The sequence below is a fragment of the Balearica regulorum genome, chromosome 2, assembly GCF_011004875.1.
Source record: "Balearica regulorum gibbericeps isolate bBalReg1 chromosome 2, bBalReg1.pri, whole genome shotgun sequence".
NCBI lineage: Eukaryota > Metazoa > Chordata > Aves > Gruiformes > Gruidae > Balearica > Balearica regulorum.
The window spans coordinates 47,239,342-47,254,109 of record NC_046185.1 but is presented as its reverse complement, the minus strand read 5'-3'; the positions used below and the strand labels follow the sequence as shown (position 1 = coordinate 47,254,109).

General features: G+C 36.9%; 1 protein-coding gene across 5 annotated transcripts in view; it reads right to left on the bottom strand.

Annotated features, from left to right (window-relative positions):
- The window catches only part of NOL4 (nucleolar protein 4), a 200,650-nt gene that overhangs the window by 35,206 nt on the left and 150,676 nt on the right, over positions 1 to 14,768 (bottom strand). For 3 of the 5 annotated variants that reach the window (XM_075744150.1, XM_075744151.1, XM_075744154.1), the window contains exons 7-8: positions 13,361 to 13,540; positions 12,417 to 12,608 (exon numbers count right to left, since the gene is read on the bottom strand). In XM_075744150.1, coding sequence (XP_075600265.1) covers positions 12,417 to 12,608; positions 13,361 to 13,540 — 372 coding nt within the window. The remainder of the gene's footprint in view (positions 1 to 12,416; positions 12,609 to 13,360; positions 13,541 to 14,768) is intronic. The other 2 variants (XM_075744152.1, XM_075744153.1) reach the window with 1 other exon arrangement.

Sequence of the window (14,768 nt, the reverse complement as noted above, 5' to 3'; positions counted from 1 at the left end):
GTTGAAACATCACTCAAAACATAACAGATTGTCAGAACATTTCAGAGCAGTCTCAATCTGTAGTATATGAATATTTGCATTCCTTGCTGCAACATGACTGATGTGATTAAAATGACTTGAAAAAAATAAATTTGTTTTTCTTTTGATAATGCCAGCCTTCCAACACTATAGATTTTTTGTGCTTCAACTAGATATGGTTCATTTTTCCGATTCAAAACCTCTTGTTACTAATTTCATAGCTTTGACAAGTTTTAGGTTAAAGGTGCAATGAATCCCCTCCCCTGCCAAAAAAAGGAATGCTAAAATCTTTTTAGGTCCCTTGATGGTTATGAACTCCACTATGATCTTCCCTACCATTTCATTAAGAAGAATATTTCCACACCTTTTTTTCCTTACTACATGCAAAACAATCTTTCTGAAAGATAAAGCTCACTATAAAACTAATCCTCATCAATATACAAAGATATATCTGAACTACCAAGAAAATAAAGAAAATGGGGATAATAACACAGATAGTGACATACATATAAGCCCATTCCAGAGACTGCAATTTATTGAACCAGGTTCTGAACTTCCATAAATTTTCAAAGCTTCATTCAACTCAATAGTACTATGTAAATTTATATCTACTGAAGAACTGGTCATGTAAGGAGGGGTTTGGGGGTAGGGTTTTGTTTGCTTTTAGGTTTTTTGGTTTGGGGTGGGGTTTGGTTTTTTGTTTGTTTGGTTTGGCTTTTTTTTTTAAGAGTTTTACCTTCTTACTCCCAAAAGCATAAATATGAACCTGCTACGAAATGTCACTGAGTTTTGGCAGCAAGTTTTGAAGTATTCCCATTCAGTTCTATAGACAACTTTAGAACAGATTCATTATATTGGCTCAATTGATTTTATGGTTTTCATAACATTCCAGAAACTGTGGAACCAAACATTACTAATATTACATTTTTACCTTTAAAAATTAAAGTCCATTGATTGACTTTGGATGTGCTCTGCAAAATGCCAATTTTTAATCTGACACTGTACTTTCTCTAATGCGTGGGACCAGAACCTGAACTAGCTTTTAGGAATAGACAGGGATTTATGGGTCTCCCTCACTAGTGCAATAGGCCTATTTCTCCCCACTCGTACAAGAACAAGCCCTCTGGCATCAGCATAACAATCAGTGGCCGCAATACTACAATAAAATATACTTTTGATTTGACAGAACAAACTATTGAACTTGTTTCCATGTTTGAAAATAAATCAGTCTAAGAGATGAGGGACACTAATGTCAAGCCCTGGTGTCATTACAGAAGTTAACATTTCAGTACAAGCAGACGCCTTCCTCAGAGCTCCAGAGGAGGGAGTAAGTCTTTGTGGAAGGTTTTCACTGACAAAGCATTCTATTTATTATTCTTCCTACCTAGAATGGTGATGTTACTCTGAATTTGTTATTGCATCACTTAGCCACACTAGATCCCTCCCTGTATTTGGTGGCCAAGTATCACTCTATATGTCACTGGTTTATGTAGGTTCAAGGTGCATTGACTATGTTGGCTGCATGGAAGTCTCAGTGTGGTCCTGTAGCAGTGGCCACACAATGACATTCTTGAAAAATGGTGAGTAAACACCTGGTTAATTCCTCCAGTTCAGGTCTTTAATTAGCACTATAACTATACCTATACATCAATGGATTTTTAGAAGGTGACATATGAGCCAAAAAATTAATGTTCTGACCAAAAAGTAAACTGAACCCAAGTTCCCCCTGCTGCTTTGTTTATGGGAGAGAATAGGTTTATTGAAGTGTTTATAAAATAAAAAACAAAGAGTTACCATAAAAATGAAGCAGTCGTGTTTTTCTTTGAAAAGGAGTGCAGTGTTTATATGTTCACTGCTGAAACATTGAACACAAAGTTAATACCTGCAAAAATGAGGAATACTCCAGGTTATGGAGTATCTTCCTCTTGAAATATGTGTTAACCCATAATTTCTCTCACTCATCACTGCAGCTGGCTGTTGATATGTTCATGTCAAGAACTACCTAGAGTGAACCTTGGGGAGAATGTAATGAATGCATGGTTGAGTCGCCTGGGGAGTAAAATTCTATAACAAAGCACAGGAGAAAAATCATCTGATTAAGGTTCAGTCTCTATCAACTTAACTGAGACAGAGCACTAGTCTGGCATTGACTGAGAACACAGTCCTCTGTCACTAAAAGTAGAGCTGTTAAAAAGAGGATTTTCTGTCCCATGAAATGCCATATCTGTGAAATGTCAAAAAGACCAATTTTGCAAAGCCTTGCCTAAGAGGAAAAATTGCTTTGAAATAACCACTTTTAAAAAAAAAGGTTTTAAATAAACTGAATTAATAGCCCCATCTTCTAAGCTCAGAGGCCCCTTCTGGTTTAGCTTAACTTCCTCATCTTCTATACTTCTGATTATTCATGATCTCTGTCATGACTACCAGCTATAAAACCACTTCTGTAAGAAGCTCCAGCATCCCAGTCCTTGTGGGTTCTGAACATTTCTTAACTCTCTATGCAAGGCCTTGGAAAACATGGCAAAACCGACATCATTCAATTCTGCAGAAGGAAGCCTGCAGATCTCAGCCAAACCTGCATTTTCTAGGTTCCTCTCTGCAGGCTGAGAGCTGAGTGCTGCTTTCTGCACATTTGGGACTACAGCAGGAAATGTGGGAGCCAAGGAGTCCTCATTTCCAAGGTCTCACAGATTCCCTGCACAATCCCTGGATCCACAACCTGCCCAGTGGACTAGCAGGAAACCAGGTTTCATTTTACTGGAGTATATCAAAACAGAAAATCTTTGACAAACTAACATTTCTTTAGGAGGAAAAAAGAAAAAAAAAGCAGCATTCTCCAAATTTCCTGACCAGCTTTAACTGGCAGAATGCACCTAGTGTTGTTTGATACATAACATTCACAGCCCCAGTCTGGTATTTCTTTCACTTCACAGCCATTTAAAGCAGGAAATAACTATATTGGAATTACCCATGTGTAAAACAACAGAAAAGAAGCAAGCCTCTTAACTGTAGTCTACCAAAACAAGTGGTTCACATGGAAAAATTAGAAGGCAGGATAACATTTTTGTCATTTTGAACCAATGACAGATAGAAAAGAGGCATGTGAAATATTTATAGTAACTTTCAGGTGAAGAGTTGAATAAAACTTGGAGGGAAGCTAGTTAACAGATTAATACAGACCTTCTGAGAAGACTATATGCCTCTGTCCATCACACAGCAGCAGTATACAGAATTTGTATTTACTTGGCAACACGATACTGCTTGTGACTCCACTAAAACAGCAGCCACGTTTTGAACACACATAATTCTTTGCTTTTGTACATCTCTTCAGCCAACACACAACTAATGTTCAGCCTCTAACACAGTGTAGACAAGGAGCATTTTGACAAAAGATGTAAGGAAAACTTGCTAGATTTCATGTACACGCAGATGCCTCTGTTTCTAACATCTTTTGAAGTGACTGACATTCAGAAGTGGTTGAAATTCCCACAGTAGCCCAAGGGAGATGACCAACCACCTCTAGTTCTCTCATATTTAAAACTGCCTTTCAAAGTAATTTAAACCTGACTCTCGAGACCACCACAGAGCCTGTAGATGACGACAACGATGACAAAGCAACGAGCACACTTAACCACTATATCGGACAGGAACACTTTCATGGTTTTATGAGAAATCATTTTTGTGCAAATTCATATGAACGCTTTATACACTTGTCCCCTTTTCTCTTTCTGAAGAGTGTACAAATTATTGACAGATATACTTTTGCAGATTTCTTAATGAAAAATCAAATTAGCCAATACTTCTTTGTAGTCAAATAACTGTTTGTCTGCTTTAAAGAACATTAAAGCCAATGAAGATCCTTCCATGGCTTTGGTGGTCTTTAGATCTGCCTCTCAACAATCAAAGCATCTTGCAACAAGCCCTTCTGGAGTTATGGAGTAGTCCTGCAAGGTTGTTGATTTTTTAGTAGTTGAAATCAGAAATCCTTGGCCCAGAACTTAGCTCTGTTAGTATAATCTCTGATTCCCTAACATAAAAGAGACTAGCACTTTCAATATGCTGTAAAATACCCATTTGCAGTACCCACCTCTACAGTATCACCAGATCTTTTGTTTAAAGGGAGGTACCTTTGCAGTATCTTCACAGGAAATATAAAACACCTTTTTTGGCATATTCACACAATTCCTGTATTTCTAAATGGAATCTAAAAAATTGCTATGTTCTAATTTCAAATGTACATTTTTGGTATAAATCTACCAATTATTGATATAATAGATGGATTATATTTCAGTCTAAACCACTAGGAGCAGTATATTCACCAAAGAGAAGTTTGCAATCTGCTGCACGTGCTGTCCTCCTGTGGTTAGAGATCTGTTGTCTCCAAAGTTACTACCTTGGCATTTTTTGTGAGATCCAGTATTTACTTACAAATAAAAGCCAAAGTTGTCATACAGAAGCTTGGTCTAGATACTCTTACACATGTTACATCAGTCTGACTCAATTCTGAAGAAAATACACCTATCTATTATGTCAGAAAATGGGCACACATGCTGTCCTGTCTCACTCGGTGGGTGAGGGTGAGGTTAACTTTTTAATTCTCTGCACGGCAATCAGGAGTAATGACAATTGTTCTAGAGTTTTAAACAAATCACAAATTTACTTAAGACTCAGCAGAACTACAAAAGATAGAAGCTTGGCAAAAGTTATAACCATACTTAAAACTTAGCAAAACTATCAAAGATAATGGCTTACCAAAACTTGTGACGAAATTACCCTAATGTGCCCAAAATGAAGTTAGAGACAAAGAGAATGGTGGAGAGGAAAAGAGAGAGAGAAAGAAAGAGAGAGAGAGAGAGAGAAAAGAGAAAAGATATCACCACCCTTGGGTCCAGCGATGTTCTCTGCTTGTAGTTGTAGTCCTCAGGTGGCAGGCACGCGCCAAGAACTTGTTTCCCCTTTTTATAACCCAATGTGCCCACCCCATAGGCGGGCGTCTGTTATCACAGTATGCACTCAGGAATGTTCAGAAATGTTCTAGAAATGAGTCGGTGGGTTGTGGGGCTCTTGGGGGGGGGGGGGAGGGGGGTGTCTCACTGCCCCCCTACCCCCTTCGGGGCTGACCAAGTGAGTGGTGATCTTTCACAGGCACACAGCGCACAGGACACAGATGGTCTTTTGTCTACATGTTTCAGGAATAGAGGAGTGGGCTCACAAGACGTTATCCTGCTTCTGCAGGTTCCGTTCTTGGTCGACACTCCCCCATCATCAGCCCATCCCTGCCCACGTAAAGACGGGTGTTTGCGACATTCACTTGTTATCAGAGCCTTACACATGCACACCTGCTAAAATGCCAAACTTTGTAACCTGACATTTGTGCCTTCTAAAATACGGCCTTCTAGTTTAGGCCAATTAACACTGAAAAGGAGATCTTTCACTGTAAGACAGTTGCAAGCACGTAAACATACCAGTTACTTCATTTTGTTCATAGAGACCCTAATATAAATGGATGAACTCTAATATAAAAGTGTGAATGAGAAAATATTTTAACTACTACTCAAACTTGAAAAAAAAAAATTAGTTCCAAATTTTCCAAAAAGTGATTTGTCATCCAAAGGTGAAGATGAATGCCTAAAATGCCTCACTGGCAGTAACTGAGTTTTTCCAGAGGTACCACTAAGCATTTCTTTGCATGTTGGGCTCCTAACATGATACTCCCTAGTGCTCTCCTACATGTCAGCTTTTTCCTCAGGTATCATAAGACCAGTTCATTTACAAAATGACATATTGTAAATTTGCCACAACTCTTTCATACTACCTTATCAAGATCTAACACAATGTGTCAAAATCCCTAACGTATTTATAAAAGTATGCAATACCTAAATTGCATTTTTTTCATAGAAAACATCCAAAATACTTTAAAAGACAGGGTATACATTATCTTCAAATGAGATTTTTTACTCAGTGTAATGCAGTGAAATGTATAACACAGAACTGTCCTACACAGCACAGTTACAAAGGATTCAGAAACCTTTCCACAGAGTATTTTTAATTTTACAGACTGTACAGTACTGCACTCTATTGGATGTACTTTCATAATTGTTAGCACAGAATAGTGAACTATGAACAACTGGACTGGTGTTGTAATGCTTGCAGCACTGTGTTTCAGTCTGGGGTTTGATATATTTTCCTCAATCTTGCAGTCTTGTGATAATACTGAATTGTAATACCTAGTTAGGAATTCAAAGAAATAACTAGAAATATTTTCCTAAATGGCAGAAGAGGCTTTTTAAAACATTCAGTGATGTCCACATCAGTTTTTTTTGAATTTTCACCTTTAAGTACATTTAATTGAAACATTGTGTGTTGCACCTTGATTATGACAGCACCTAAATATATCCATATATATATCTCTTAACATATCCATATTCCTGCCAAAATGTTAAGCAGATGACACGTTGCATTCAACCACCCTTCTGCTGCTGTGCCTACATACGGGGCCAAGTCCTGCTCTACTTATTCAAGAGAGCAGTTTCAGTGGGGCTAGTGGAGATTTTAAGTGACTTATGTGAACAACAGAAAGAATATCCATCTGACTTTATCCACCTAAAACTCAAGTATTTTGTCTGAACTAGTCAACTAGGTTTTTTGGTTTCTTTGAAAAGACAGGTATCTCCAGAAGTTGACCCATGAGACAGCTGGGGATGAACCTCTCTGGATTGGTTCATCTAAGTGCTTCACTGACTGCTGAGAGAGCCCAAGTCTCCTAATTTCTTCAGCAAACTTAGGTAAGATTACCTCTATCCCAAATTTATCTGGTATTTCATAGTGATAGACAACTCCAGGAATCATCGTGCTCTGAACTAATTCCTTCTGAGTTAGGTGTGGATTGGATTGGACACTCCACTAGCAAACAGTTTACTAGCAAAACTCTGGAAGACTAGGAAAAACTCTGTCTGATTTAACATTATTCCCCGTTTCCCTGAAACAAATACAGTGAACTGGCTCCCTATCCTTAAGCTACTGGCACAAACCAGCTAATCAAGTAACATTGCAGCAGAGGTCTCAATCTAAGTCAGAATCACAGCGTAAGAAAAACTGACAAATTTACTACTTCTTTTTCTGATTTCAAGCTTTTAAGTAATCAAAGTGAACATTCTTGCACCTCTTTTTTTTTTTTTTTTTTCTTCGTAAAAAAGGGGAGGGGAGTGTTTATATATCAGACCTTATGGCCATTTTGGAGGGGACTGTTTTTCTTCTAAATTCAATTTAAAAAGTGAAACAAATGTCAAAATTGCTTTCCTATCTTTTCCTCTCTCACAGAATGTAGAAGATTAATTACTATCAGGTTGCTAGGTATTTTTCATTTTTTTAGTTTTCTTCCTTTTTCCAAATATCATGCCTTTTTCCAAGCTAACTTCTTCACATTTTCCAAGGTTACTGGAAAAAGTGTAACTTCTTCCGCCACTCACTTTTCCAAAACTGCCTATACTTGCAAAAGTTATTGAAAAGCAAAAAGTATCTGAGACAGATTTAAAAGGCAGTACTTAAAAATCATGAGTATTCACTTCACTGTTTGGGGGGGGGAAGGAGGGTAAATATTTAAGAGCCTTAGGGAAACTGTTTCTAGAATATTTTTTTTTAAGGATATGTAAGACCCAGTGGAAAAAGTCAAAGTTTGTCAGAGAGTAGCTTTTCCCTTTTTCAACCAGATTGCCCATCAGACTTACATAAGCTAACCACTATCTAACAGGGGTGAGAAGCTTGGAAAGGAAAGTGACCATTCAACAGAGTTTGGGTTATAGTACAAAACGACGACTCTATTATTATTTGTAGATCTTCATGAAACTGTTCTTGTGATAATTTTCTTAATGTTTCCCAGCTTATTAATCAAGATTAGGTATGCACCCCTGCATCCACAGACCCTTGTCTTCCTGCAAATGCTCGTGACCTTTCTAGCCATCAAAGGCCTGGAGGGCTGAAAAGCCATGTGACTGCGAGGGCAGCTGCACTGTTCAGCACTGGATTCACTAAATAATGAAAGCTTTCTCTCTCTAAAGCTAAAACTTAAAAACAGAGGCTAGTTATCTATCACAAGAAATCTTAATGAGGCAGATTTCAGAAAATACATCCCCTTCTGAAAACCAGTCCCCACCGAATTTGCTCAATCACAATATAGAAGCACTCCAAGCCACTCGACGCATTTAAAACACCTCGATCAACATGTGCACAGTTGCAAATCGTTAAAACACCTCTTACAGCCAATTGGCACAATCAAATGACAGAAGCAGTGAAAGATATAGAGCTTGGTTATTTGTTATTGAGGCTGGCGACAGGACAGAAGGAGCTGGAATGAACAACACTGGGATGTGACTGAAGAACTGTCATCAGGGATAGTGTGACTCTTCCTCTCTGACACATCCAAACTTGTCTTCAGACAACGAAAAGCATTTACAACTAGCCTTTTCTCTCCAATACATAAGAGCACTTTGCTCTTTGATACTATTGCTTTGTATTACAGTAATGCCTAGGAAGGAGGGTTTCCTTTTGCTTAAACAAAAAGAAGAATGTCTTTGTGAATGAAAGTTTAAGACCTTGCTTTTGCCTTGGGATGCACATAGAAAAAATGGCATAACTGTGAAAAGATACCGTAAGGTGCAGTTTCCAACTGAATGCAGTGAGATTGACGATAGGAGATCATGAAGATAAGAGTGAGCAGATGATAGTAGTAAGAAAATATAATTAGTAAGTCAATTCAACCCCATTTGATCATTTCTAACATCTAAATTTTTTCTGGACTGTAACTAAATAAATAGATACTACATATCCTCAGCAGCCGTCTACTCTTTTTCTTCTTTTTAAAATTGGTAGTTTTCTGTAGATAAAGAGGTTGGGACAAGTCTAAAGCATGGATTTTAAAAATATTAGTGAAACAGGTCATTTGCCCATTTCAGCATGTATAGCATGTATAAGTCACAAAAGACATAATGTATGTAAAGGAATTCTCATTAATATCAATACTCGAGAGAGAGGCAGTAATATATTTTTTTCTTTTGCTTATGGACTAATGGAGAGGAAAAGAATGTCTTTAAGACCATCAAGAACTTTAAGAAGTTCACAAAGTGCTACAGCATAGCACAGGTGGAAGCATAACCTAGAGATCCCATCCAAAAGCCAATGATTTCAGGACTTGACAAACTTCCCTCCCAATGAAAGATCCTCAGCAAGATCACAGAATTTAGTAAGAGAACATTCTCAACAGTCCCTAAGCCAGAGACAATGGCAGGAGAAAAACAATCTTACAATTCATGAGAAAAACTTTGACAGTGCCTTGTTGAGGGATATGCTTGTGTCAGAATGAAAATGAAAGCGGCACAATTATAAGCTGTACAGTCAAACGAGGAAAGTATTTCCAATGTAGAAAGAGAACTCCTCAAAGGAATATTTGTAACAAGAAGCTATGCAAGCTGCCTTGGAGTCCATGGACAACTATCTGTCATAAGTAGAAGCAGAATAACCATCAGAAATCTCTTAAAAATATTAATACTAAGAAACACGTTAATTAACAATACGAACACTCATAAGACTGAGCCTTTCCCATTGCCTCAGAGCTAGAACTGGCCTGTTATGCAGCAAGAACTGTCATTCGGATTACAGATGGCAAATAACTGACAGAAGCAGGCTTCAGGCATACTTTTTCATCTCTACCATGCTGTCTTACGCTAATTTAACTTAGTGTTTACATTTTCTCTTCACTTTACAATATGACGCGGTAGATAGCTGCACTGTTCCACACAGTCTGAACTGTCATATGCCATATATGAGATTATTCTCTTTTTCTCTCACAACTAGATGCCCAAAACGTAGTATTCTGAACCTGAGCAAAATGAAAAACTTGTGTTTAATATGTCTATAGCAAAAGGCACCTCCTGTAGAGATTATTATCTGACATCCTATTTATATATATAACAACAGTAGCACTATTGCTCCTGACGAGATCATTATCCTGTTTTGCTATATTTGAGGGTAGCACCTGATTCAAATCAACACTGACACGTCCTTTCATGACTGTTTTGAACAAATGTTATTACGCAAAGTGATTCTTTTCCACTGTCAAAATGGTAAGTACATTTAAAATAATCATACCTCTGTCTATGGTAGCACTTGTCTATGACAAGTGTCTCTGTCTATGGTAGCATTTTTAAAAACTGTTTATAATCAGGAGATGTTGATACAGTAATTTAGAAAGCAGAAAATAATTAAAAACAACAAAAGGATACAAATTACATTTCAGAATTATTCAAGACATAACAATAAAACACCACTTATTGTCTTAGGAAGTTAATGGGAGCTCCTCCAAAGACTTTGGATAGTCTTTGGCTCTTTTTCGTACCTGCGAACGGGGAAGCAGAACAGATTTCCCTTCAGACCCAAGAGGGCTGAAATCTTTGGCATAAGCTTCAGTGCCTTGTCACTTCCATTCATGGGCAGCAAAGTCAATATTTTAGAGGATAATTTGTTTCTTTAGAAAGAAATAAAGCCCATCATAAACTGTCATGGAACATTATAAAAATAGGGAACATTTCTAGACTACAAAGATCTCCTATTTGGATCATGTTCCTGGTAATCTCTGCTCCATTTCCCCTCCCAGGAATAAATTTGATCCTGCAACCTTCATTCATATGAAAGTAACATTTGCAAATGTGCACTGAAGTCAAGCCAACCTACCTCTTATGGGTCAGACTGTAAGCTCCTTATTCATATTGCAAAACAGTTGCGCAAGTCTTTCAGATAACAAAAAATGAGCCAGTTTACATAACTACTCATCAACGTGAATAATGACAGTAATGAGGCCACAAATTGGAACAGTGAGGAGACTTGCTAGCATTGGCTAATTTTGTAAGTATTTTCAATTGAAAGTACAGCAAAATAAAAATATTTGGCACCATGAAAGCTGAACTTGATGTTACTGGATTATATTCAGCCAGAGTGAGTATATGCAATTTGATGCTGCTTAGTATATCGTAGAAAATATTTACTTTCTGCTTTACCTTCTTTTATTCTGGAAGGCTATACAATCTGACACGTACACCACCAGTCAATCTTTGGCACTTTTATCTGTACAGATGTCCTTTATTCTACCTGTCTCTCTTCATCTGTGTTTCCATTGCTCAGAAACAGTGTTATCCCAATATTTCAAATAATAAAACCATGCAGTCAATTAGAATCACAAACACATACAGAAATTTAGTTTCTGTCTTTGCTTTTTGTGTTATCCACTAGTGGTCTTACCCTACAAATAAACCTGATATTTCGTTCTTAAAACTTTCAGCTAACATCTTAAACAACAAATGGAAATCATAAGTATTCTGCAGAGACTGCAGGAAAGAGAAAGACAGAAAGAGAGAAACAATAAAATTCAATCATCTCCAGCAATTTTTTAATGTAATCAATGGGTTTGCAGATGATTCATTAAAAAAAATAAATGGTATGTTTAATCACTAAATGATATTTATTTGTAATGATGAGGTGATTTTATTGTCATCTAAAGGCCAGAGAGATAGCTAAGACACATCAAACATAAGGTGTGTAGCTACCTAGTTTCTTCTGACTTTCCTGGATTTTGGAAATACAACAGTTTTTTAGAGATAATGAAGCTACCAATTAGTGAGAAGATTTATTATTTACCCATTCTTGTGCTACTGAGTAATATTAAAATATTAATGTCTGAAAACACCGACAGTTGTATACCATCATAGCTTTCATGGTCTTTTGTTCAATTACAATTACTAAACCATTGGGATGCTCAAACTGTAAGCTTGATGTCTGTGTTTTGAAACCATTTAATGTGTTTTGCACACTTATGTGTCAACTGAAAGATTTCAAAGGAGTACTTTTTACTGGCTAAAATGTACAAGAAAAAAACCCATTGCCAGTGTGATGTTACTACACTGAGCATTTGCTTGGATTTAGCATTTCTCATTGTATAACTTCTACAGAGCTCACAGAAATCCAGTTAGCAGAGGCATTTTAAAGAAAAATCCATCTTGCTGCAAGACTTTTCCAGGCAAAAATCTCTTAACTGTAACTTAAAGTAGGAAATAAGGCACTATATATGCCATCATTTGTTTTCCCTCCTTATGCCTTGCTTTGTTCTTCTTGTCCTATATATCTTTACTAGTTCATCTCATGAACTTTAGTGTCTCAAAGCATTTTTAAACCAGTGAACAAAGGGAATAAATTCAGGAAGAATGAAGGAGGGAAAAAGAAACCTCTGACCTGGTATTACCAAAAAAATAAACAAACGAAAAAAAGACACTAAGATGAAAACAAAATAGTGCCATGGATTTACATATGGGGTTTTGATGGAAACTAGGGCTGGGTTTTAAATCAAAACTCACCATCTCAAAACCACTTCTTTTCATCCGCCTGCAGGACTTGAGGTAAGTACGTATGCGTTTTCTGGCACGCTCTTGATACTCAGGGAATTGTCGCCTGCATGAGTCAATGATAGCCTGGATCTTTTCTTTGGGCTGCTTAGAGATTGGGACCATTCGGTCCAAGTTTTCATCTACAAACAGCCTGACAAACATCTGTTGGCAAGAGGGAGACAGAGGAGATGGGTTTGGAGGGTGGCTCTCTTCTCTTCCTAGCTTCCTGTCTTGATTACTGATAGGAAGACATTTTTTCTATCCACTGAAGAGCTTTGTAATGGGAAGCCAGAAATATTAAGCAAACAGTTCTTTAAAGGGTTATTTTGGGGGGGGGCTAATTAAAAAAAAAAAAAAAAAAAAAGACAAGAAAAGAATAGTCTATAGGATACAGAACTTGTGAGATAAACCAGAACAGATTGTGAAAATAGGCACTACTTAAGTTTGATTATTAACAATAAGCTGTGATTGCTAATAATTTTATTGAACTGAATCTCACTTTTTCTTTGTTTGAACAATTGCATGTGTTTTCATGCATAATTACATACATTGGAAAAGCAGCTGACCACTGGAATGGTCTTCTGATAAACTAGCTACAGCCCCTTTCCATTCAATGGGTGAACATGCACATACACACATCCACATCCGCACACACAGGCGCGCATGTGCACACACACATACAAAACAAAGCTTTTGTTTCCTCACTGGCAAAGATGGCACTCTGCCTTAAAATTCTAAATAAAACACAGTAAATCTGTTGTCTGTTGGCAAGAGTTTAATGTGCATTAAAATAATAATTGAAATAAATCCTGCAAATTAAATTAATGTGCCTTTAATATTGTCAAACTTACCCATAAATAACAATGAAAAGGAATAGTAGATGTAAGCAAGACAACCAGTGCAAGAGGACTTACATTAAAAGCTTTCAGTCGCTCAGCTTCTACTCCATCTGATTCATTAACCTTCTCAGGATCTTCCTGCTCATCATGGTCATCCTCATCCTCATCTCCTCGATTCAGAGACAGATCTTCAGCACCTCTGCCTACACTCTCATTCTTGCCAGAGTCATAGCTTGAATAGCTATGTGCAGGGGACTGAAAATAGATAAAACAGAATGCGTTTGTAAAAATTCACCATGGAAATAAGCATCAAAAATGCTTTATAAATATTTAAAGAATTCCACGATTTCTTTATATTTTGTTCAATATAAAGTGCTCATAATCCTTGTAAGAGTGAACAATTCTCAATAATATTCACTTCAGTACTTCAAAAAAAAGTGCAAATTCAGTAAATCAATTAAGAGATGAATTACCTATGATAATGACAGTTAACATGAGATATTTGCCATATAGCCTTAAGTACTACAAAGAAAATTCTCTTACAAATACCAACTTCTTTGTATTAGCCAAGATGTAAATAAGAGGCAGTTGATTTGCACAAAACTCTAAAGGATTAAAAATTACACATTTTAAGGCAAAGAGGATTTAAGTAGGAAATACTGATATTAACCCAATCAATATGAAATATTATCAAGAGCTGCAACAAGTTATTCAAAACATGGAGATGATTATGTCCTAGTTTCACTTGCAAAACCCCAGAATGAATTAGAGATGTGTAGGTTTGCTAACATTTTGAATGGTCTTCTGAGACTCATATAGTAAAACCGTTTTACATTTGCATATTAGCATTCAGAACTTTCCCCTGAGCAGAACATTCAGCTGGATAAATCAGATGACCATCTCATTAAAGTGTATCCACTTCTAGGACCAAAAAGTTTTCAATTACCAAAAGTCAATACTGTGCACTTTTCCATGCAATATCAAGACTTCAGTTACCTGTTTCCTCTGCACACACTTCAAACTGCAGACCACAAAAAGGCATCAGTAGTAAAAAGCCTTCTACAACTTAACACTCTAAGATGAAAGTTTTCGCCCAGTCACACAAAAGTATCAGAGAGTATCTTCACCAGATTCACCTTTAGGTAATTCAGAGCACAATTTTACTTCTATAATAATTTAGTCCTGTAATATTTCGATATTTTCCTCTCTTACTTCAAAGCATATTGTAATCTATTAAGTTCAGACAGTCCTGAATCAGGTGCTACATGATGAACTTCACATTCATGCTTTTTTTAGGTGCCTCTTGCCTAAATGTCACCAAAAGTTAGGAGCATAATGCCTCAATCAAAAATACATTTCAAATACTTAAAATCACATGCTTTGATCTACATTCTGAGCCTCCTAAAATTGTCTTTATTTCAGGGTTTTTTCACCAATCATAGAACGTAAGTGGGGAGTGAGGTAGGAGGGAAAGGCCAACAAA